We start from the raw sequence: 23,771 nt of genomic DNA, 5'->3' as shown, positions 1-23,771 counted from the left end.
TAGGGGTTGTGGGGGAAGGATGATGACATGGAAAAGAGGGTAAACTTGAGCCTGTTTGCTAGAGAGAGGGAGAGGCGCTTCTGGGTGCCACCGAAGTCCTGCTTCTGCTGACTGCCTGGCTTACAAATAAACACCCAATAAATACCTGTTGATTTTGTGTGCTGTACACTGGTACCTGGTCCAGATCCCCTTTACCAGGCTGCCATACCCATCCCCCAGCTGCTTTGAGTTTTGTCTGCCAAGTGCTCACAGCTCACCCTGTTCTCCGGAGACTCTGAGGGAATTGCCCTCAGGTGATCAGAGCTGCCCCATCCAGGAGTTAGCTGTCCTCCCCACCCCCTAGCCAATGACGGATTGATATGGGGTACAAAGGGCTGATTCACGTGCCTCAAGGTGGGAAATTGGTGCAGTTTATGCTTCAGACGCACCCATTGTGGATCAGGCTGAGGCTAGACTTCATTAGACTATATCCATGCTCCTGTACCATCCCCTCAGCCCCTCCACGCCGTCAACAAATCACATGGCTCTGAATCCTTGTCTCAGGCTCTGCTTTAGGGAATGTGATCTGATGTGTGGCACCATGAGTAGTCCTGTAAGAATGCCCTGTGGAGCTGGCCACTCACCATGAGGCAATGAGGACCACGTCACTGATGGTGGGCAGGGCACTGGTAGTTTCAGGCGTGTGGTGGCCATTCAATTGGGAGACATTAACTTTGGTGAACTGGGGTGGAATTCAGGTAGAAGGGGATGCACTGACTCGGGTAAGGTTTGGGGAACAAAATAAAAATAATGTAAGGATTATGGAATCAAGTGGCTCTTGCTGAAAGCCACTGATTGCTTGAAGAGAGAAAATAACACACTCAGGACAAATATCCACCCACTTAATGCAACCTGTGAGTGTCAGAGGGCCTCGTTGGTGAGACTCTTGTTGCCTGCGAACAGAATTACAGAGTTAAAGGTGATATAGGACTTGAATGAGAGTGACAACTTCAGTGAAGCCTGGTGTTGATGTCTGTCGAGTATTTACTGTGTTCTAAACATCATGCTTAGTGCTTTATGTGGATCACCTCACTTAATCCTCACATTATGAGGTGGTTTCACTTCTTAGCGCCCTCATTTTACAGTTGGGAAAAACTTGAGGTTCAGAATAGTTGATTCACTTGCCCGAGGTCACACAGCCAATAAGTGGCAGAACGAGCATTTGAACCAAGATCACTTTGTCTCCAAAAGCTAAGCTCTTAAGCACCAAAATCTACTATGTCTTAGATGATTAAACATCAAACATTACAAAGTGATGAAATGCTGTTCTTGTCAGTTTGTGTGAAAGACAGTTTTGATCCAAGATATGATAAAGTCATACAGTAATAGAATCTTAGAATTGTAAAGGATTCGATCATTCCTCCCACCCAATGGAGGAATCGCCATTCAATTGTAGGTATGTGCAGCACCAAGTGTATAATTACTTTGTTGAGCTGGAGAAAACATTTCCTGGCATCTGATTATCCAGTTTCTGCATGAAATCCTTCCACTGATGGGGAGCTCGTTGCTTCCCAGGGCAGCCTCTTCCATTTAAAAACAGCTCTGATTGCCAGAAACTTCTTAGTGAGCTGAAAACTATGCTGATCCGGGGTCGTACATCTCGTGGTTGCAGAAAAAAGAGGAGTGTTATGATTTGAACATTAGACTGTGAAGTTCTTTTCTGCCTTTCAGTCATCACATCCATCATCACCTTACCTTCTAAACCTCTGAAAGGAAAGGGTAACAAAACGTTAGGGTCATGTATTTTGTTTCCTCAATTTTGCGGCAAGTTAGAGCAAAATCTGTTTGCTCAAGACGCTGTTTCGTTATCGTTTTTTAACATTAAAATATTGTAAAGGACTAAAGGCAGAAAAGGAACAGGACAGTAGAATCTGCATTCCAATCACATCACTAAATGCGTGCCCAGAGCACGTTGGTTGAATTCTACAGAAATGTTTGCTACGGTATTGGGGCTGGGAGGAAGACTGTGATTGATTCTATCAATTTTTTGTTGTTGTTTTCACAAAAGTATCAGAGCCATCGGAGTGCGACCAGGTCAATGTCATCAGCTTGGAGTCCTTTCCCTGCAGAAGGAACAATTAGAAAGAGACACCCATGTGCTAGCTCTCAAAACTTGTGACCTGCACCTTCCACCCAGGAGGCTAGATTCCCCATCAATTCCTTACTTCTATCCCATTAGTGAGGACGTGCCGCTAAATCTTGGTCTTTTTCCTCAACTGAGGAGGAGGTTAAATTCCCTAGATTTATAGAGGAACCACCGAGACAGCGAGACCTCCTGGATTCCTAGAGAACACCAATAGGGGTGGAGTTCCGGGGGGGCGGAACCGTGACGGGATTCCGGTAAGCTTTCCGGAACTCGTTCTATTTGTGCTACAGGTTGTTGTATCGTCTGCAGGTTTTTCGTTTCCGCACCAGCCCCGCGACTCAGAGTTTCCGGCTGCGGGTAGCGTAGGGGACTAGAGATGCGTAGTTACTACCCCCTGCAGGATGTGGGGAGATGCCCACTCCCACGTTTCCCTCACTCACTCCCAGCCTAGCTTTGTGCTTTGACTTAACCTAAGTGATGAGATCGATTAGGAAAGGAATTGGAGACACTAGCGTTTTCTGAGGTGTCCACAGGGTCGGTTTCTCTGAGCCCTCTCCTGGGCTTGCCTACGGCTGACTTCTCACTGTGGACTTTCCTCTGTGCCTGTGCACTCCTGGTGTCTCTTTCCTCTTCTTATAAGGACACCATTCCTATCCTTGAGGATAACACCCTTATGACCTTATTTAACCTTAATCACCTCCTTAAGTGCTCTGTCTCCAAATACAGCCACACTGGGGGTTAGGGCTTCCAGTGCATGGGTTTTGCGAGGGGCACACAATTCAGCCCAGAACAGTTGGGAACTATCTTGTCACTATCTGTGTTTTCCCATAGCACCTAGCACAGCGCCTTGCAAAATGGTAAATCTAGGTTTTTGTTAACAAAGTGATAGAACACCTGATGGGAACTGGGAGAGGAGTTATAAAGTCATTTAAATCTATTGTCTTAGCTCATCTTTGTTTATAAAATTTCTGAGCTCTATTCTGGAAGGTCCTAGTTCCTGCTTGGAACTTCAGTCTCCAGGACAATGGCACAGAGGTAAAAGGGAAGCTCCTGGGGCCTCTGGGGTGGGAACAGCAGGGGCAGGGTCTGTGCCCTTCCAGTAACCCCAGCAGTGTAGCAAGCATCTGTTCTAACGAGGGTTCGGGGTGGGGCTGTCTACCAGGCAGGTGCGGTGCAGTCAGCCGAGGTGGAGCGGTTGAGCCCTTGCTTCTCACAAGCTTATCTTCTGGCAGGATTCTGAACAGTCTGCGGTAAGCGGTATTGCCCCAGCAGGTGTCACAGTGGATGTAGGATCATTGGATGATCACAGCATGGCTTGGGGCCTCCGTGGCTATTCATCTTGGTGAGCAGAGATTGCATTGCCACTTTGAATGATTGGACTAGAACATCTGTCTTGGCATCCTGTCCCCTTCAGAACCCACGCTGGATTCTTTTTGGTGAGCAAAGGGCTTATCATAATTGGGCCCCCCATTTTAATGATTTTTAATTGTCCGAGCCCCACTTGCCAGACTATATCGCTTAGCTTTTGGTTACAGCCCAATAATCCATCCAGTTCTCTGTTGAAATTCTTCAGTTCTTTTGGAAAAGAAAATGCAGGAGGTATTGTTCTAATCTCAGATTTAATGAAGAATATCTTAAACATGTATTAAGTCAGTTTAATGATAACAGCTCTAACAAATAGACCTACAAAGGTCTAGCTGCTCAAACACAATAGCAGTTTTTCTTTTTTTAATGAATTTTTAAAATATTTATTTATTTTATTTATCTATTTTATTTTTGGGGCTGCATTGGGTCTTAGTTGCAGCATGTGGGGTCTTTGTTGAGGCATGTGGGATCTTTGATTGTAGTGCGGGCTTCTCTCTAGCTGTGGCGCAAGGTCTCCAGGGCGCATGGGCTCTGTAGTTTGCGGCACGCGGGCTGTTTCGCTGTGGCATGGGCTTAGTTGCCCCGTGGCATGTGGGATCTTAGTTCCCCAACCAGGGCTTGAACCTGCGTCCCCTGCGTTGGAAGGTGGATTCTTTACCGCTGGACCACCAGGGAAGCCCCTATAAGTTCACTTTTTACTCCTATAACAGTGTAAGGCAGATATACATGACTGACAGGAAGGCTCTCCTCTGAGCAGTCAATCTGATGGCAGCCCTGGCATCTTCAGACGTGGCTTCCGAGACCTCCTTGGGGATTTTCTAACCTAGTCAACTGGGAGAAGAGAACACGGACGTGTGACAGGGCTTTATGGGCCAGGCCAAGAAGTGGCACACATCATCTTCACTATAGTCCACTGGTTAGAACTCGGTCACCTAGCTGCATTTAACAATACAAGCTGCAAAGTGTTGTCTAGCTGTGTGTCCAGGAAGGAGAAAAACAAATTTTTGATAAACTGGTAGCAATCTACAACAAGACTCAAAAATTACTAACTGTAGAAAATTGATAAATTCAACTACACTATATCAGGAAAAGACAAACAAAATGGGAAGCACAGCCCAGGAAGATGAAAAGATGCTCAACTACATTAGTAATAAGAGAAAAGCACATTAAACCACAATTGGATACGATTTCACAAAAGATTATCAAATCTTTCAAAATCCGTCAGTATCAAGTACCGATAAAGATATAGAATAGTGGAAACTCTCATCTGCTGTTGAGTGTGTAAGTTGTTACATTTATTAGGGAAAACAGTTTGCCATACTTTTTTTTTAGCCATGCCACATGGCATGTGGGATCTTAGTTCCCCAACCAAGGATCGAACCTGTGCCCCCTGCATTGGAAGCGTGGAGTCTTAACCACTGGAACGCCAGGGAAGTCCCTGGCCATACTTCTTAAAGTTGAACACGTATATATCTTATTTCTAGTTTTTTTCACAGGGAACCAAGAGGCATGTTGACATGCTGCTTTATAAAAGCCCCAGACTGGAAACATCCTGAAAACCCATCAACAAAAGAATAGATTCATAAATTGTGCTGTATTCCTGCAGTGGGATACTTATTGTCAGTGAATGTGGTTGAACCACAGCTACACAGAAAGATGCATGATTCTCAAAACACATGTGCAGTGAAAGAGTATGACTCCATGTATGTAAAGTTCTGAAAAAGCAGAACTAAGTAATACATCATCCAGACATAAATAGATAGGTGGTACGTCTACATAATACAAGGGAATGATTAACATAAAACTCAGAATATTTGTTAACCTTTGGTGAAGAGGGAGGGAGAGGAGATTGGACAGAATATAAGAGGCTTTTGTGATTCTGAAAATGATCTATTTCTTACCTAGTATGAGGACGCATGGGTGTTCTTTTCATTATCATTTACTGTCATATATCCTCAGATACTTTTGAATTATGATATTATTTCACAAGAAACATGGACAAGTTTACTGTAAAATATTGCTAACATACAGACAAGTATAGACAATAGAGATTGATTTTAAAGAACATTCACATATGCACCAGATTAATCAATTCTTAACATATTTGCTTCATATCTTTTTTTAAAAATATATATATATATATTTATTTATTTGGTTGCACTGGGTCTTAGTTGTGGCAGGCAGGCTCCTTAGTTGTGGCTCACAGGCTTCTTAGTTGCGGCTTGCCAGCTCCTTAGTTGCAGCACACGGGCTCCTTAGTTGTGGCATGCATGTGGGATCTAGTTCCCTGACTAGGTATCGAACCCGTACCCCCTGCATTGGGAGTGCAGAGTCTTATCCACTGCACCACCAGGGAAATCCCTCATATCATTTTAAGAAATAAAATAATATGTACTGTAAAGACTCCCATTCCTTTCCCTCATCAGAAGGAATAACTATACTGAAATTGTGTCCTTCTTTTCCCCATTTTATACCACAAGATCTTGTATCCATAAACAATATATGTAGTGTTGCAGGATTTAAAATTTCATGCAGACATATTATATTCTGTCATATTGGAACTTGATTTGCCGTTTTAAGATTGATTTATGTTTCTGTATATAAATAGATCCAGTTTATTCAAACTGCTGTAAATTAGTTCCCGAGAGAGACTTGGAAGAATGTTAAATTTGGTAAATGTGGGTAGATGGTGTAAAGGATTCTCTGTATTATTTTTGCAATTTGGAAATTATTTCAGAATAACAGTATCACTACTGAGTCATTTATATTGGCAATATGCACTTGGAAATGGAAGTGGGGGAAGTATCCATTTGTGATAATGACACAAATAACTGACCATACGTTTACTTGAAAAAAATCTAAGAACTTACCTGAAAATGTATATTTTGACAGGAAGTCATCTATTACTATTTTATTCTAAAATGTAGAATTTCATGTAGTATTTTCCTTTATGCTTCCCCTCCTCATTTCTACCAGCTAAGAAATGTTGGCAGGAGAAGCCACCTGGATAAAAGCTACAGTTGAGTGTGAACTTGGAATAAGATCTAGACCGACACAGGTGTTGTCAAAGGTGTGAGCTGCATACTAGTCATATGACCATGTTATGTGACATTTTAGTGAACTGTAATCCAAGTGTGTAAAAAGAGGAGAAAATGAAAGCACTGAACAATTTTTATATCTTATTTTTAGTCATTTGAATTTTAACACAGTCTGTTTTTTCATTTATAGTTTAGCATTATTAGCTAAAGAAGGAAATAACATTTGTATTATTTATTTTTCACCTTGATTTAAATATGGTGTAAAAAGCTTCACTGGTCTTGTCAAAAAAAGGTGCACCTTTTCTAGTCCAGTGGAGTGTTCTAGACTCTTCTGACCTTTGCAGTATGAGCTAATGATTCCCCTGTGTGGCCAGGCATGGAGGACAGTGGGTCCAGCCCCTTAGCTAAATAGAAAAGCCAAAACTTGAGCGTTTCTTCTCCGTTACCTTCCCTGGAGGGCTAGTTTGGAGCTCCTGCCCTACTGCTAAATATTGACAAACATGACCATACACTGACGATGACATCGCTGATCTGTGCTCCTGGCCTGGTGACCGTCTAGCCTCTGCGGAAGGCAGGAAGCCTGCCCTGCACGCCGGCACTCTTGAGCTGGGGACCCCTTTCTCCCAAGGCAAATTAGTTCAGCAAGTCTCCTAGACCAGCTCCACCCCTCCCCTCCTTTGTGTCCCAGGAATTCTACTGAAAAAAATATTTTCAGCAAATAAAACATTTTATAGGGGCCATTTATAAAGGGAAAGGAAGGCCATTTAATTTAGTCGTAGAGAAGGAAGTGGCACCAAATACAAGCTCCCTTGTTCCTCCATAAGAAGTCCTTAGGGTTTCTCCAGCAGTGCTGTCCAACAAGCCTGGGCTGATGGGAGTGTTCTATAATTGTGCTGATCTTGAAATGTGGCTTTTGATTTGAGGAAGTTTTTTAACTTTTTAAAATTTTAATTTAAATAGGCTCATATGGCTAGTGGCTGCCATATTGAAGAGTGCAGCTCTTTTCTCCTCCTTGGGACAGATGTGGCTGAAGGTAGGCATTTCCATGTTACCTCTGGATCCTTAGCTGTACCCTCTCTTTCTGGGAAGCTGGAAGCATCATCTACACAAAGTACATCATCTACACAAAGTAGATTCAGTAGTCTGAGCCAGACTGTGTACTCAAGCCTGGATCTGCTCTCACAGGTCCCCAACTCCAGAGGTGCTTGTGAGCAAGAATTCTCTCTCATTGGCTTATTTCCTCTTGTCAGAGGCCTCGACTTCTTAATTTTGTTCGGGGAAATAGAGTTTGGCAGCCTTTCCTTCCAGCCAGTTCCTGCCGCTTGGTACACAAGTACTGATACCGAACCCAGTATATAATCTAACACTCATTATTTTCCTGCTGCAAAGCTGAAGTTTCCTTTATTTTATGGGGTGCCACTTGCTTTCTTATAATTCCCAATAGAACTTTGTTTTTATGTGCTGGGTAAGAAATCATGGAACTGGTAAGGGCAAGAAAATAATCAAATCAAGAGATTTGATTAACATGAGAGGGTCTAACAGCAGCAGTTTACTCGTGAGGAGAAGAGGTGTTGAAATACTGGTAGGGGAGTTAGAAGGGACACAGAGAAGGGCAGACAGCTAATAAAGCAGCTACCACGGAGAGTGAATGTGCGTCATCCCATGGAAAGACTCTGAAAACAGTGTGAAACACATGCTTCACAGATGTTCCACCCTAGGGGAGAGGGAGACCTGGTATCCGTCAAAATCCCATCAAGCCTGGTTGAGGGCTGCCCCTAGAGCAGTGGTCTTTCGTGGTTTTCGAAAAAGCCCGCAGCCCAGGAGACACAGATGGTGCAAGTCGGATGAAGCACACGGCAGGGGCAAGGCCGGGGGCAGGGGGGCCAGGGCAGTAACAGCATCTGCTCTGAACATTGACTTTGAACTCTCAGTAGAACCTAGTAGCACACTAATTTTAGTTTCTGGGTAAATTTCGGTAATTCTTAATATCTCAGTAGTACTAGTGGGTAGCCCTTATTTTTAAAACGTCTGTATAATCTCAGGTGATTTTTCATTATGAAACCAAGAAAGGCATTCTTAAATCGTTCACGATCCAGAAGATGGTCTCCAGCCTGGGGGACCACAGAGTAAAACTTCTATGCCTTCCATCTGCCTTGACTTAACTCGGGGAAATGAAGGTAAAGGGGACCCGGGGAGACTGGACACAACAACCTATGACATTTCTATTAAGTAACTTTTTTTTTTTTAAATTTAAATCCAGTTTTATTGTTTTGTTTTTTGGCTGTGCTGCAGAGCATGTGGGATCTTACTTCCCTGACCAGGGACCGAGCCCATGCTCCCTGTGTTGGAAGTGCAGAGTCCTAATCACTGGACCGCCAGGGAAGTCCTCTATTAAGTAATTCTTGACTGTAGCAAGAAGGTTAGCTACGAAGAGAGGGTCCCCACAGAAAAACCATTTCAGTTCCTGTTTATTAATTTTCATAAAACAATTGAGTTACACATATTTGCAAGAGTGGTTAAGTTCTGGTCTTTAAATGGTAGCTTTTCTGGTTACTGTCACATAGGTATCTGCTCTCTGTGAGTACCCTGATGCTTAATAAAGCTTGTGCGCCAACTGAAAGATTTTCCACATTTGTCACATCTGTAGGGTCTCTCTCCAGTATGAATGACCTCATGTCGATGAAGATTTGCCTTAAAACTAAAAGTTTTCCCACATTCGCTACATTCAAAGAATTCCTCCTTGGTATGGATTCTTTGATGCTGAATGAGATCTACATTCCGACCAAAGGATTCACCACATTCACCGCATTTATGAGTGTTCTGTTTATTGTGAATTTGTCGATGGCTCATAAGGGTTGAATGCCGGCCAAAGGCTTTTCCACATTCAATGCATTTATGGGGTTTCTCTCCACTGTGGATTAACTGATGTCGAATAAGGGTTGAATTCTGACTAAATGTTCTTTCACATTCGCTACATTTATAGGGTTTTTCTTTGGTATGGATCCTCCTATGTTCAACAAGATACGCCATCTGACGGAAACACTTTCCACAGTCATGACATTTATATGGCTTTTTTTGTGAGTGACACTGTTTGTGGACAATCAGAGCAGATTTCTGTTTGAAGGCCTGCCCACATATGTCGCACTCAAAGGGATCCTCTGAACTGTGAATTCTTTGATGTCGAACAAAATTTGCCTGACGCTGGAAGGCTCTTCCACATTCGCTGCATTCATAAGATTTCGCATTTGTAAGAATTCGCTTATGCCTCAAAAGCAGTGATCTCTGATGGAAGGGTCTTCCATACTCATCATATTTGCCCTGCTTTGTCCTTGCCTGAGCTTTCCGATCTTGAATAAGGTTAAGGTTTTGAAGGAAGTCCTTACAGCATTCATCACCAATAGTAGGGAGTGAAAGTCGGTAAATGTCCACAAATTCGTTACATTCAAGTAACTTTTCTAAGGGTTTCCTGGCCATTTTCTGCTTTACCAGTGACATCTTACATGACTCTAAATCTTCAGAAATGTTCTGCTTTGGAGTTAGCTCTTTCATCTTGAATCTGGCTTCAGGACCTAGCCAAAAAAAAAAGAAAGTATATAAATGACCTGACTGCCATAGAAGGAAAAAAAAGGAAAGAAGTCAGGAAGTTTGTGATACGAGACTCAAACGAGGCTAAGAAGTGCTCACCTAGTTAAACCATCATACTACAGAGGCCAGTATTCTGATTTCCTTCCATAGGACCCACAGCTTTCATATCAGAAAGAGCTCTTGACATCAGCTAACCAGCTAAAATGTGCACAAGAGTATATGTCAGAGAATGTGAGAATTGAATAAATCCATCACCATTAGTGGGATAACAACTTACTCTCAGTACCAGCAGTGTCACATAACTAGGAGAGAGGTAGCATTTTGTACTTTCTAGATAAGCATGTTTTTAATAATTCTGGGAGAAACAACTTCTTAAAAATGGAGAAAGTGTGTAAGATAGAATAGAAAAGGAAACAGAGAGAAATAAGTACAAAACCAATGGACTAGAGCAGTGGGTTTTCAACCAGGGATGGTGTTGCTGGAACCTAGTGGGCGGAGGCCAAGGATGCTGCTAAACATCCTACGAGGCCCAGCACAGCCCTCACCGCGAAGAATTAAACAGCCTAAAATGTCAGCTGTGCTGAGGCTGTGAAACCGTGGAGGGAGGGATGCGAAAAAGGGTAGAAGCAGCAATCAGGACATAGTATGTAGGAAAAAGGAACATCAGTAAACACCGAGAGAATTTGGAAAACAAAATGAGAGCAAGGGAACAAGAGCAAGTATAGAGAAAGTGTAAGTGATGAGGGTAGAAAAAAGGAGTATCTAGGATGGCACGAGAGCTGTCAGAAAACACCAGACCGGCTGCTTCAGAGAAGCACTTGAACTTCAGTAGAAAGAGGATGAGCTTTGCAGACTTGATGTCAAATCCCAACTATCAACCTACTAGCCGTGTGACAGACATCGCAGTCCCTTAGTTTCTTCACCTGGGAATGGGGCTGATGACCATACCCACCACCTACAGGGGGCAGAAGGGACAATGAGCAGGAGAGACACCAGACACCCGGCTCGGTATCGGCACAGGAGGGCCTGGTGAAGGGGGTCCCTCCCTCTGCGTGACCCCCACAGGGCCGGGTCTTCTCCTCACCCACCTGGGCAAGCACTACCGGAAGCCTTCCTAGTCCCAGCTCTTGGTAGATCCAGGATCCACGGCTCTTCCCACTGCTCCAGCTGACAGATCACCTCAGGTTTGGGAAACTGAACTCCTACTCGTGGGGAAGTAAATGGGATGTGCTGGTTAGTGAGCAGCAGATGTCCCAGAGCTCATTTTACCCCTTGGGGTCTAAGCGGTGGGGGGACAGTGACAAGCAGAGATCAGGACAGTAGTGAACAGGGCTGGTGAGGAGAGGACTTGGTGCAATCTTTATTGAAAGCCTGAACAATATTCACACTCTGGGATGTGGTAATTTCACTCTTAGAAATATAGCCTAAGGAAAATTAGGACAAAGGTTAACGAACCAGAGATGTTCAGCAGAGTTCTAACAAACAGTGCAAACTGGAAATAAACTAAATGTCAATAGGGGAATGGTTAAAGTGTAGCACATGAATACAACAAAGGCAAAAGTATTAGGCAGATACTGAAAATCCATGTATTCAAAGAATATTTCTTTTGGGCTTCCCTGGTGGCGCAGTGGTTAAGAATCTGCCTGCCAATGCAGGGGACACGGGTTCGAGCCCCGGTCCGGGAAGGTCCCACATGCCGCAGAGCAACTAAGCCCATGAGCCACAACTACCGAGCCTGTGCTCTAGAGCCCGCGAGCCACAACTACTGAAGCCCGCGCGCCTAGAGCCTGTGGTCCACAACTAGAGAAGCCACTGCAATGAGAAGCCCACGCACCGCAAGAGTAGCCCCTGCTCGCCACAACTAAAGAAAGCCTGCACGCAGCAACGAAGACCCAATACAGCCAAAATAAAGAAAAAAAGAAATAAAAAACATTAAAAAAAAACTGAAAGAAGTTTCATATTAAAAAAAAAAGAATATTTCTTTTCCCCCCAGTGCATCTGATAACATTTTTCAAAGAATGTTTCTTAAAATAGGAAAATGCTCCCTAGATATTTTAAAGCAGAATACAAAACTCATGTAAATTATGATCCAAATTTTGTTTTTAAAAACTACGTGTGTGTCTGTGCGTGTGTGTGTGTACAGATCTTCCTCTACTTACAAAAGGGTAACTTCCTGGTAAACCCAATCTAAACTGAAAATATGGTAAGTCAGAAATGCATTTATTACACCTAACCTCCCGAACGTCATAGCTTAGCCTCACCGACCTTAAACACGCAAAGAACACTTATATTACGCCACAGTTGGGCAAGATGATCTAACACAAAACCTACTTTATTATAAAGTGGTGAAAAGCTGTTGTAACTTACTGAATACTGTACTGAAAGTGAGAAACAGAATGGTTTCAAGTGTACTGGTTGGCTGCCCTTGTGACAACATGATCACATAGCTGTGTGGGAGCTGCGGCTCTGAGCCCAGCGTCACCAGAGAGGACGGTCCTGCATATCGCTACCCGACGAAAAGATAAAAATTCGAAGTGCGCTTTCCACTGAATGTGTATTGCTTTCACACCATTGTAAAGTTGAAAACATCTTAAGCTGAACCATCATAAATAGGACTGTCTGTATACATACACAAAAGTAAACCAAAATGTTAACAGGGTTAATGCTGGGCAGTGGGCAGGCAGATGATTTTAACTTTCTGCTTTGTGAGGGTTTTTAATAACAGGGAAAATGCTGATACTATAATGTTAAGTTTTAAAGGGATTACAGAATTATACATAGACTATGCTCAGCTAGCTTTTTTTTTAAAAAACAGCACAGGAAAAAAAAACAGGAAGGAAATATTCCAAAATATTAACAGTGTTAGCCCTGAATGTTTTCCCCTTCCGCTGATGCTTTCCTCTATCTTCCATATATTCAAGTATGCTCTTGGAATGCTTTTAGAACAAAAGTAAACAGTAAAACATCCAGTGCTGGGTGGACAGTCTCACAAGAGGCGGTCAAGACTCTGTGCCAAGACTGTCCGCAAGGGAGCCAACACTCCCCAGAAAGAAAAAGTCATCCAGGAACCTCCCACCCTAGGGAGACTCTGCATCGGAGTAACACAAAGGCAGGCTCCTGGGAAGATGGAAGCTGTGAAGGTTCAGAAGTGAAGTCAGTGAAGAATCATTTCCTGGGCACCCAGTGATGTTGTAAACAAGGAGGGAAACCATTTTCAGACAGAAGGAAGAAAAAGACTCTTCAAGGGAGCAAGATGCTAGACTTGGAATCTGCAGCGGCCAGTCTTTTCAGCTCCTAGGAGTCTTAACAGGTGTGGAGGATTCAGGTCGGGGTGGGGAATGGGCTCATCGTCTCTGAACTCTAAAACAAAAGGGAACTATTAATTGTCCACAATCCCTCATTTGAAAACTTTGAGGCCAGATGTGTTTCATGACTCAGAATTTTTCCAGATTTCAGAAAGGTGCCTTGGTGGGTATATTTTCTCTTATGCACCACCCCCAACAGGGGTTGGAGCTGAAACCTTAAACACACTGATATTTCTGATGCCATATATATATATATATATATATATATATATATATAAAAAGACCAAATGAGAAAAAGGATGATAAATAGCTTCCTGTACGATAAAAACCAGATTTAACCACCTGATGACTTCAGGTTGGGTCTTATAGCCAAATGAGTTATGAAAAAACGTCTGGTTTTCAGAGCTTTTTCTGCTTCTGGAATTGCAGATAAGAGACTGAGGAGATGTGCAGACACTCAAAGTGAAATGTTAAGCTGACTCATTACCCAAGGAGAGCACGTTTCTGTAGTTGTCCAGCATCACGTCTCTGTAGAGGTCCTTCTGAGCCCAGTCCAGTGTGTCCCACTCTTCCCTGGTGAAGTACAGAGCCACGTCCTCAAAGGACAGCAACCCCTGGAAACACAGCGACTAACTGCAGCTGCAATTCTTACAATAACTTTGTGAGCTACAGTTTTATTATTACAGATGGTCAATATTTAAGGATTCTCTGGCCGTTTGATCTCTGCTGCAGTCACTCATCTCTGCTCTGGTAGCACAGACACAGCACAGACAACAGGAGAGCAAACGGGTGTGACTGTGACCCAATAGAACTACTCCCGGCTCCAGGTGAGTTTGCCGACCCTGCTCTGTACAACCCTACCTTCCACATCCTGTATTTCTTCTGCCCGGATCTCTCAGGAAAGAGATGGCTCATTCCCATGAGGTCACAGAGGATGGGGCAGCGTGCGGGCCATTCACACAGGGATGGACAGGCTAATGGGACACAGGGACGGACAGACTAATGGGAAACAGGGACGGACAGACTAATGGGAAACAGGGACGGACAGGCTACTGGGACACAGGGATGGACAGGCTAATGGGACACAGGGATGGACAGGTTAATGGGAACCAACCAGGCGAGCTGGAGCTCGTGGGGCTGGCTGTCGTGGGCACCGCTACCCACTAGGTGTGAAGGGGGAGGACGGGAGGCGACACTGGGATCCAGAAAGCTGCTGGAGAAGCAAGACCGGAGCGGGGCGCAGCCCAGCAGGGAGGGACTGAGGGATAAACCCCCAACAGCGATCCCCTGCAGGCGACTGGTCCCCACCCCATCCCCCTGCCAGAAGCCAATCCGAAGCAAGAGCAAGGGAGCCTGTGGATGGAGAATATAAAGGCCAGCCTCCCAGGGCGCAGACAAAGTGGGGAACGGTGGAGAGTGTCTCCACGGGCCAAACACAGACCGCTGAGCACCGTGCCCACGGCAGAAGTTTCCATCTGCAACTGTGTATCCAGCTCCCGGGGGCCGAGAGGCCTGGTCTGCCCCCCACACTCGCCGTGGTTCAGGGGGTGTTCGTGCGGAAGGGCTTCAGCAATAGGAACACCAGCCCCACCCGAGATGCTTCATGCCGCTCCCCTCTGCAGACAGACCCTGAGTCTCGCAAACGACAGGCCTTTCTTTCCTCCTGCCCACACCTGGCCCAGGGTTAGGGTCTCAAGCCCCCTCCCCCGATCCTGAATATCCTCCGTCCCCAGAGCTGCCCGCAGATGCCCTCACCTGCCCCACCTGCCTGCTGCCTTCTCTGCACCTGCGTGGAGGCTCCCAGGCGCTGGGATACAACGGTTCAAAGCCCCAGAGTCATCTGTGTGCGTGGGGTTTCCTAGCTGGGCCCTTCGTGTGGCTCCACAGTTCTCGCCCTCAAGGTCCTCACCAGGGGTCTTCTTCCCCTTTATCACTCCCGCTCCTTCAGGAAGCATTTACTGAGCACCAGGAAGTCGCCGGCCTCCGTGCCACACGCCAGTGACAGTAAACGCACAGAGGTGACAGCTCCTGCCGGGCCCACGGGACCAGCCCCTCGGGCTGCGCACTGCTCGACTCTAGGGGACACTGTTCACGTGGCAGCTGTGACAACGGGGCCCCCAGAGCTGCTAAGTGCACAGCCTGTGCAACCCACGGAGCCCCAGCCCCGCTTCAGGGAGTGAAGGGTCCAGTGGGGAAGCGGCAGAAGTCAACACGGTGACGATCCAGGGGTCCACGGGGGGCGACGGGGGCTGCGAGGACAGGGCTCGCCCCACCCCCTCCTCTCAGGAGGCACTGCCAGTCACTTCCCAGAAAGCAGCCCCCGGGGCACACGGCCCTCACCTCCTCCCGCCTCCCCACCGGCTCCCAGGCATCCCCTGCATCAGGCCTCACCCCCCCCTTCTCCCTCCTGCTGACCCCTCCTCCTCGGGCCGATTCCATTCTCTCCTGTCTCCTCCAGGGTCTTAATCCAATGACCACGACTCTCCTGTGTTTGCCCTTTTCCCCCTTGTGATACTGTGATTTAAATAAGAAATATATATTTGGTCTTCCTCCCTACTTCTGGCACAGAGTTCCTAAAAACCCTTGGATTTTCCTAAGGGATAAGCACAGAGGAGCATCTTTTAATATTTGGGCTTTGGTCCTCGGTTTCTGAAATAGCTCCAGGGCCATACAGGTGAGAGGAATGTCTTGTTACTCATAACAAATCCCTCAACCACACCTGAGTTGATGTTAATGCAGAAAACTCCTAAGGATGGGGTTGGATGTCAGGGGAACAAGCATGTGATGAGAGGGTTAGAACCTTCACCCCTAGCACCTGCGGGGCGGGGAAAGGCTGGGGTTCAGTTAGTCACCAAAGGTCAGTGACTCGACCCATCACGCCTACGTAATGAACCCCCATAAAAGCGCAGAAACGGAGGTGCTGGGGGGTGTCTGCCTGGAGAGGAAAGCCCTGCACCCCTCCCCCACTCCCCCTGCCCTGTGCCTCTCTTCCATCGGGCTGATCCTGAGTTGTAGCCTTTTACATGAACCAGGACCTGCTCAGTAAACCGTTTTCAGAGTTCCGTGAGCCACTCTACCAGATCAATGGCACCCGCGGAGTGGGTCGTGGGAACCCAATTTAGAGCCGGTGGGTCAGAAGCAGAGGTGACAGCCCGCACTTGTGACTGGCGTCTGAGTTCGGGGCGGGGGGCGGTCTTGCGGGGACTGAGCCCTTACCCTGTGGGTCCGATGCTAACTCCAGGGTGACAGTGTCAGAATGAGTTAAATTGCGGGCACCCAGCTGGTGTCAGAACGGTCAGAAGTGAGGCGTCATGAAGCAGAGCAACACAGCCGCATTCCTTCCCAGACTATCACTCCTGCCCGTAGCCCGCAGGATGCTGCTGCCTCTCCTGCCTTTACAAAGCTGCTCCTGGCGCCTTGCTCCCTCTCGCTTCCGCCCTCTCTCCTTCCCTTACTGGGCCTTTTCTGTAAAGAAGACCCTACACGCTCACGTCCAGTCACCCCACACCCACCCAGTGGCTCTTCTGCAGCTGTCCTCCTGAGCCCAGCCCTCCGCCCACGTGGGAACACAAGGGAGAGTCATGGAGTCAATGCAGGATCTCAGAGAGATTTCAGAGGGAGGATTTTTGAGCTGAGTCTCAGCATATGCAGAGGTCGGTTGCCTGTGGACAGGGAGAACAGGATGCACACAGGCCTGGGGACAGAAGGGAGTCCACATCTCTGCGGGCGGGTCCTCTGGCCGTCAGGGAGGGCGGGAGATGCCACCAGAAGGGCAGGCAGAGCTCTGTGATCCCTCAGCAAACGGACACGCTGGGCCAACGGGTCAAAGCGCTGCCCCTCCAACTCCCTCTTGCCTCCCTCCCGTCCAAGACTGTTCTTTCCAAATGGTCGCGAGGGTTCCTCACGTGTCTCCTCACTTTTCTACTCAGCCTCTCACACTCACCCTCCATCATGTTACGAGTTCAGTAACTAAGCTTCCAGTGTCCCTTTGATGCCAACAGATCAGAATTTATCCTGTGTTGTGGGAGTTTGTTTCCACAGCTCCCTCTCCAAATGGCTTGTAAGCGCCTTAGGCGAGAGCTTCTCTCCCAGCACAAAGGCAGTACTATCTGGTATACAGTAGGTACACAATAGTGCTCACTGACAGAAACAAGGAGCAACTGTGGTGACAACAGCTAAACTTACAGAGCGCTCCACGTGTCGCTAGATACCCTGCCGATACGCCACGTGCCCCGTTTCATTGAATCCTCGCAACTCTGCGACAGCTACTATCATTATCCCATTTTCCAGATAAGGAAACCGTGAGAGATCAGGTAACACATCTAAAACAGAGCCTGGATTTGAACCCGTCTGGCCCCAAAGTTCAAGCTCTTTACATCCTACCTTCCAAGAAGAAAAAAACCCCAGCTGATAAAGATGGCTCGACCTGAACAGAGGAGTTAAAGCCACGTGAACGCCAATGCCCGGCGGTGAGGCTACACCAAGGTAGGGGAGGAGCAACCCTGCTCACCTTCCACAGGACTGGCAGGAACACGGCTTCCATGGCCTGGCCTCTGAGGTGGTGCAGCCTCCCGGCCATCAGGCTGAGCTGAAGGAGAGGAAAAGAGCACACGTAAGGCCAGCCCCGATTTGAAGCTCTCTCACCAGGCAGCCCTGGACAGGGAATTCCAATGGGGCCAACGAACCTCAGCTAGCACAAAGTCACTGTGTTTGGTGTTGGAATATGTGATAAAATGAAAGCAACTGCTCGAATACTCTTGTTAGGAATTTCTGAAGCTAAATCAATTTCCAATCTTTATCCAAGGAAACCTGTGGCTCTGCCCTCACCTCCTCCCTAGAGTATATTCAGCAGCACCTCGTTGAGAGACTCAATACGCCAAGGGACCAGACTGTAGGAAAAAACAGAACTCTGACCTGCAACCTGCAGCAACCCGCCTGGAACCCAAACCACAAGCAATGCAGCAATAGGCCCTACATCAGGACTTGGTCTACAAGTGCCAGCTTGTCTCTGATATGTACCCCTGTCCTCCATCTAGGGCCGACAGGAAAAGCCGAATATGCTCCCGTACCCAATCACGTAGGATGTTCCGCTTCTTTTATTTAACCTGCCTCCAGTTTTTCCAAGCCAATCAGCTCCAAACTCAGCATATTTGAGTCTTCCCTCTTTTCCACTATAAAACTTCCCCTGCTTGCCTTTGAGTCTCTGCCACACACATGTGATGGTGGCCAACTCCCTTGGCCATGAAGGGAATGAAGAGCCTTTGCTTGTTCTCTTTTGGGTGGTCTTCATGTATTTCTACATCACACAGAATCAGCTCAGATAGTGTAAAAATGATTTTAGGGCAGTTAGAGATTTTAGGCTACATATGATATACAAAGAGCTAATTGTGGTCAAAAGAAAATTCAGAAGACTTTACTTGATATGAACATTTTAGGGAGCAAAACCCAAACTGTGAACAAGGAGACTTCAAAACTGAAAGTCTTGGGCTCTCAGCAGTTACCGCTCAGTTTATAAAGCCTGTGAAGGGGTGGCAGAATAAGCCACCCCAAAATATACCACTTTGGAATACTGAGCTGTGGGACTTAAAAAACGGCTGTTTAAAAAAGAAGCAACAGGGGAACTTCCTGGCAGTCCAATGGTTAGGACTCGGGGCTTTCACTGCCGGGGCCTGGGTTCCAACCCTAGTTGGGGAACTAAGATCCTGAAAGCTATGTGGACTCACTCATGCTAAGCCCCATGTCAGCAAACCAACACTTAATCCTTAACCTAACTGCCATTTCAGCCTCTTCCAGGAATAGAACCTCCCTCCGCTTTCCCTATGAAGATAGTATTTAGGCCTGAATTCTACGCCATCTCAGGGGTTAGTCATTTTTCCTTGGGTATCTCCCATGTTTACATGAGGTATACATGTTAAGAAACTTGTTTATTTTCATCTTTTATTGCGGGGGTCTCAACTAAGTACTCAGAAGGGTAGAGAGAAAATTATTTTCCTCCCATACACATGAATGAGGAAGTACATTGTTTTCTATTGGGACTGGTTACTAGAAACTGACATTCCTTTTAGAAGAGTAGCACCGGACAAGTTTACTTGTTTGTAGCTGATTGGCTAGGAAGCTGCCAGGTCACCCTGACATGAAGAAAGCTTGTTTCCGTTAAGGACAGAGCCAGCATTTGGGGGAAACTAGGACAGCTTTTAAGTTTTGGTTCCGCAGCTATGGGTGGTTGGCCAGGGGACATACCCAAACTGTGGCCTCCGCTTTGCTTCTTTTTAAATATAGTAAATTCGGTGTTGTTTCTCTCAGGGAATACACAAATGATGGGATACGGAGGATCTTCATTTTTTAATTGTGCTTCTCTGGCTACCGGCGAACCTTGCTTTATGTAAGTACATCTTTAAGAAAGTCCCTCACACACCGTTCACGTTCCCTAAAAACACTGCTCCTAAGCGCTCCTGCCTCTTAAGCAAGAAGGCACCCCCCAGACGGTCCTGATCAGGGGAAGGGACCTCAACCCTTTCATTATCTAAACTAGATTATCTTCTGTGAGCGTTGTGCATTTGGAAGTCAGAACCCATAATCCAATTTGTTAATCTATAACAATACAGTGCCCTGAAGATCGGGGTGGGATGGGGGGGAAGGATACGGGGGGGAGGGGGTGTCTCTCCAGCCCTCACACCTTCTATGGCGGGGCCCCTGAGGCTTCCCCGCGGCACCCAATCCTCCCATCACACTAGCTCCTTTCTCCCCAAACCTCGCGGCCTCCGACTCCAGCCGCGTCGCCTCCTCCAGGAAGTCCTCAGGATGCACCTGCGGCTGCCATGGGGGCTGGGATCCCCTCTCGAGGTGCTGGGCTGGACCCGGAATCAGGTCCGAGCCTCTCAGCTAAACCGCACCTAAAGGCGCGACGCTAAAGGTCCCTGAGCCTGTCAGCCGGATCACTGGCGCACGCCGAGCAGAGCGTCCCCACCCGAGTACCTTCTAGGAACGGCGGAGGCTTCGCAACTCTCTGATAGAGGGTAAGGGTAGGGGCGGGGGTGGGGGGAGTGTGCGAGTAAGGGGGCGGGGCGCTCATGTCTCTCGCAACCTCCGCTCCTGGCCGGAGCCAATCAACTGCCGCAGAGGGCGTTGACTAGGCCACGTGACTTCCAGGCCCCGCCCCAGCCCGTTCCAGCCTACCCTGGAGGTCTGGAGGCTAGGGGCTTTAAAAATGCTAATACCAAGTCCTTCCCCTTCGCACCGATTGTAGCAAAATCTCTAGGAGTGAGCCCTCGTGCAGTTGGGTATTTTTAAAAGCTCCTCCTGGTAGTCTAATATAGAGTGACCAACTTTTTAGAGAGCCGACCCTGGACACAGCCCTACCAGGCAAAAAAAATGTTAGTATAATGAATTATAATACACATATATGTTATTAAGATAAAAACATAAAAATAGATACTTATCTGAAATTATGTTATTCAGAATTGTTTACTTTTCTGTGACATGAATGCTGTTATTTAAAGCAACAGAGGACTTAGTGACAATTAATTGTAAATGATAATAGGACTAATTAATCTTTTATATGATTCTATATGTTTAGTAAAGAAATGAGAGACTGCAGATTAAAAAAAAAAAAGCCTTCTGAGGTATTGTGTGAAATCTCCGTTTAAGTCCTGATTTCCACGGAATATACCTATATATATATCTCCAGTATCATACTAGTTGTTTGACCTGGGACAAATTACTTAGCTCCTCTGTACCTTATTTTCCATAGATGTAAAATGAGGATACCAGTACTATGAATTTCATAGAGTTATGAGTATTAAATGAGTTAATATATGTGAAGTGCTTAAAACAATGCCTGGCACAGTAAATGTTCCTCAAGTATTAGAGTGAAAACCTTCAGTTTTCCAAACATGTTTAGATGAATACAGACATTCATTGACTCAGTGTTGTAGCAGTTTGAACTTCCATAGGAGAATTCAAAAAATCAGGAAATACAATGAAATTCATTAATTCGATTAATGTTTATTGAGTGCCTAGAATGTGCCAGGCACTGTTAGATTTTAAATATTACACATTTAAATGTTATTCAAAGCACTTAAGGCTTGGTCCAGGCAAAAAGCTGCTGAACTCAGACAGAAAAATGCTCACACAGTTGAGCTTTTGACAATCATGCTGTGCTAAGTTGATGACATTGGAGACCTGGGGGCCTCAAACTCAGGGATAGTTTCCCTATCAAAATATTTACTGATATCTGAAGCTACATGGAATAGAAGGCTAAAGAGCTATACTAGAACATTGGACAAGGAAGAGAGGAATTTTCCAGTCTCCCAGTGTTTATGAGATAAAGACCACTATGGAGAGGAGATCAATAATTGTAAGTCTTATAAGCAATAGTTCCTATTGCTACTCTTTAAGCTTGCTGATCCTTTCAGATATTGGTGCTTTTTAAAATCTCTACAAGTTCCATTTCTTTCTTTCTTTTTTTTTTTTTTTTGCGTACGCGGGCCTCTCACTGCTGTGGCCTCTCCCGTTGCGGAGCGCAGGCTCAGTGGCCATGGCTCACGGGCCTAGCCGTTCTGCGGCATGTGGGATCTTCCCGGACCGGGGCACAAACCCAGGTCCCCTGCAACGGCAGGCAGACTCTCAACCACTGCTTCACCAGGGAAGCCCCATTTATTTCTTTTTATTATGTTGTATTTTTCTGTTCATTATGTTTATGCTTTCTTTTAAATCCTTGAGCAGCATATCCATAATAATTATTTTAAGGTCCTTGTCTCCAAACCCCATAATTTCTGTTCTTTCTGAATCTGTTTCTACTGACTGATTATTTTCCTGGTTTTGGATTACATTTTCCTGCTTCTTTACATATCTATTAATTTTTGATTGGATGCTAGACATTATGAAGTTTACATTGCATGTTAGAGTTTGTTGTCTCCCTTTAAAAATCATTAGAACCATACAGTCCAGAAATTCCACCTCTGGGTAAGTTCCACAAAGAATTGAAAGCAGCAACTCCAACAGATATTTGTACACCCATGTTCATCATAGCATTATTCACAATAACCAAAAGGTGAAAACAAGTGACCTGGACCGATGAATAGATAAACAAATGGTAGTCTACATACAATGGAATATTGTTCAGCACTAAATAGGAAGGAAATTCTGACAAATGCTATAACGTGGATGAACCTTGAGGATGTTATGCTAAATGAAATAGACCAGACATAAAAGGACAAATGTTGTATGATTCCACTTATATGAGGTGCCTAGAATAGTCAAATTCATAGAGACAGAAAGTGGAAAGGTGGTTGCCAGGGACTGAGTGGAGGGGGAAATGGAGAGTTGGTGTTTAATGGGTGCAGAGATTCAGTTTGTGAAGATGAAGAAAGTTCTGGAGATGGACTGTGTTGGTGGTTGCACAACAATGTGAACGCTCTTAATGCCACTGAACTGTACACTTAAAAATTATTAAAAAGGTAAATTTCTTTTTTTTTTGCGGTACGCGGGCCTCTCACTGCTGTGGCCTCTCCCGTTGTGGAGCACAGGCTCCGGACGCGCAGGCTCAGCGGCCATGGCTCACGGGCCCAGCTGCTCCACGGCATGTGGGATCCTCCCAGACCGGGACACGAACCCGTGTCTCCTGCATCGGCAGGCGGACTCTCAACCACTGCGCCATCAGGGAAGCCCAGTAAATTTCATTTTACATGTATTTTACCATAATAAAAAATTTCCCCCTGGCCAACAGTTCAAAGTACTTTTATATCACCTGGATTCTTTCAAGGCTTATTTTGAAGCTTTGTATGGGTGTATCACCGCCTGGAAGAGTGTGATCTTGGCTTGAAAGCTTGAGCTAATCTTGAAGTACTCCAGGCCTGGTTCAGTCCTTTTATTAAGGCATTATCCTTGTAGGATCTCTACTGGCTGCCTCAGGTGTTCAGTGAGGATTCCATTATAGCTGGCCAGGACATGAACGTCTCCTAGCTCTGTGTGAGCTCTGGGAATTACTCAGCTTACAGCTTCCTACTTGTTCTTTGCCTGGCTTGATTCTGCCAGGAACAAACTCAGGAGGACCCGTTATGGAGATTTCTAGAGCTTTTTCTCTGTGCAGCTTCTGGCTTTCTAGGCTTCTGCTACCCAAATCCCAGCTCCCTCTGCCTCCTTGAACTCAAATCTCTGTGTCCTCATCTGAGAGCCTGCTGTGGTCTGTTTGGGTGCCTCCTCCCCTGCACTGGGGCCTCCAGTTAGAAAGTCAGGGACATATAGGCCTCACCTGATGTATTTCCTTTTTCCCAGGGATCACGGGTCTGCCTTGCCTGTTGTCCAAGGTCTGAGAACATTTTTTCATATATTCTGTCTAGTTTGATAGTTTGT

General features: G+C 46.0%; 1 protein-coding gene and 1 long non-coding RNA gene across 8 annotated transcripts; one reads left to right on the top strand and one right to left on the bottom strand.

Moving 5' to 3' along the window:
• Positions 1-7,099: 7,099 nt before the first annotated feature.
• Positions 7,100-16,114, top strand: LOC132438320 (uncharacterized). The gene is made up of 3 exons (XR_009522167.1): positions 7,100-7,561; positions 14,105-14,245; positions 15,367-16,114. It is a non-coding gene; the product is annotated as an uncharacterized lncRNA (long non-coding RNA).
• On the bottom strand, positions 8,980-20,376 carry ZNF789 (zinc finger protein 789). 7 transcript variants are annotated; one of them, XM_060032391.2, is made up of 5 exons: positions 20,170-20,354; positions 17,929-18,006; positions 13,906-14,032; positions 11,202-11,315; positions 8,980-10,097 (listed from the first exon to the last, which is right to left on the bottom strand). In XM_060032391.2, exons 2-5 carry the CDS (start codon positions 17,995-17,997, stop codon positions 9,085-9,087), a joined length of 1,323 nt encoding a protein of 440 aa, XP_059888374.1. In that variant the 5' UTR covers positions 17,998-18,006; positions 20,170-20,354; the 3' UTR covers positions 8,980-9,084. The 7 variants fall into 7 exon arrangements, with proteins under 7 accessions (XP_059888374.1, XP_059888375.1, XP_059888373.1 ...); XM_060032392.2 differs by having other exon boundaries at positions 20,226-20,289; XM_060032390.1 differs by lacking the exon at positions 20,170-20,354 and adding an exon at positions 19,659-19,949.
• Positions 20,377-23,771: the final 3,395 nt, after the last annotated feature.

This window comes from Delphinus delphis, chromosome 15, assembly GCF_949987515.2.
Source record: "Delphinus delphis chromosome 15, mDelDel1.2, whole genome shotgun sequence".
Lineage (NCBI taxonomy): Eukaryota > Metazoa > Chordata > Mammalia > Artiodactyla > Delphinidae > Delphinus > Delphinus delphis.
This window is presented reverse-complemented; position numbering and strand designations above follow the sequence as displayed.

Coding starts and splice junctions, on each gene's coding strand:
- ZNF789 (XM_060032390.1), bottom strand. CDS start 19,757: ATGAAGATCCTCCGTATCCCATCATTTGTGTATTCCCTGAGAGAAACA. Junction 14,033..17,928: donor TCCTGCCAGTCCTGTGGAAG/GTGAGCAGGGTT, acceptor CTGTGTTTCCAG/GGGTTGCTGTCCTTTGAGGA. Junction 10,098..11,201: donor TTCCGGTAGTGCTTGCCCAG/GTGGGTGAGGAG, acceptor TTTTTTGGCTAG/GTCCTGAAGCCAGATTCAAG.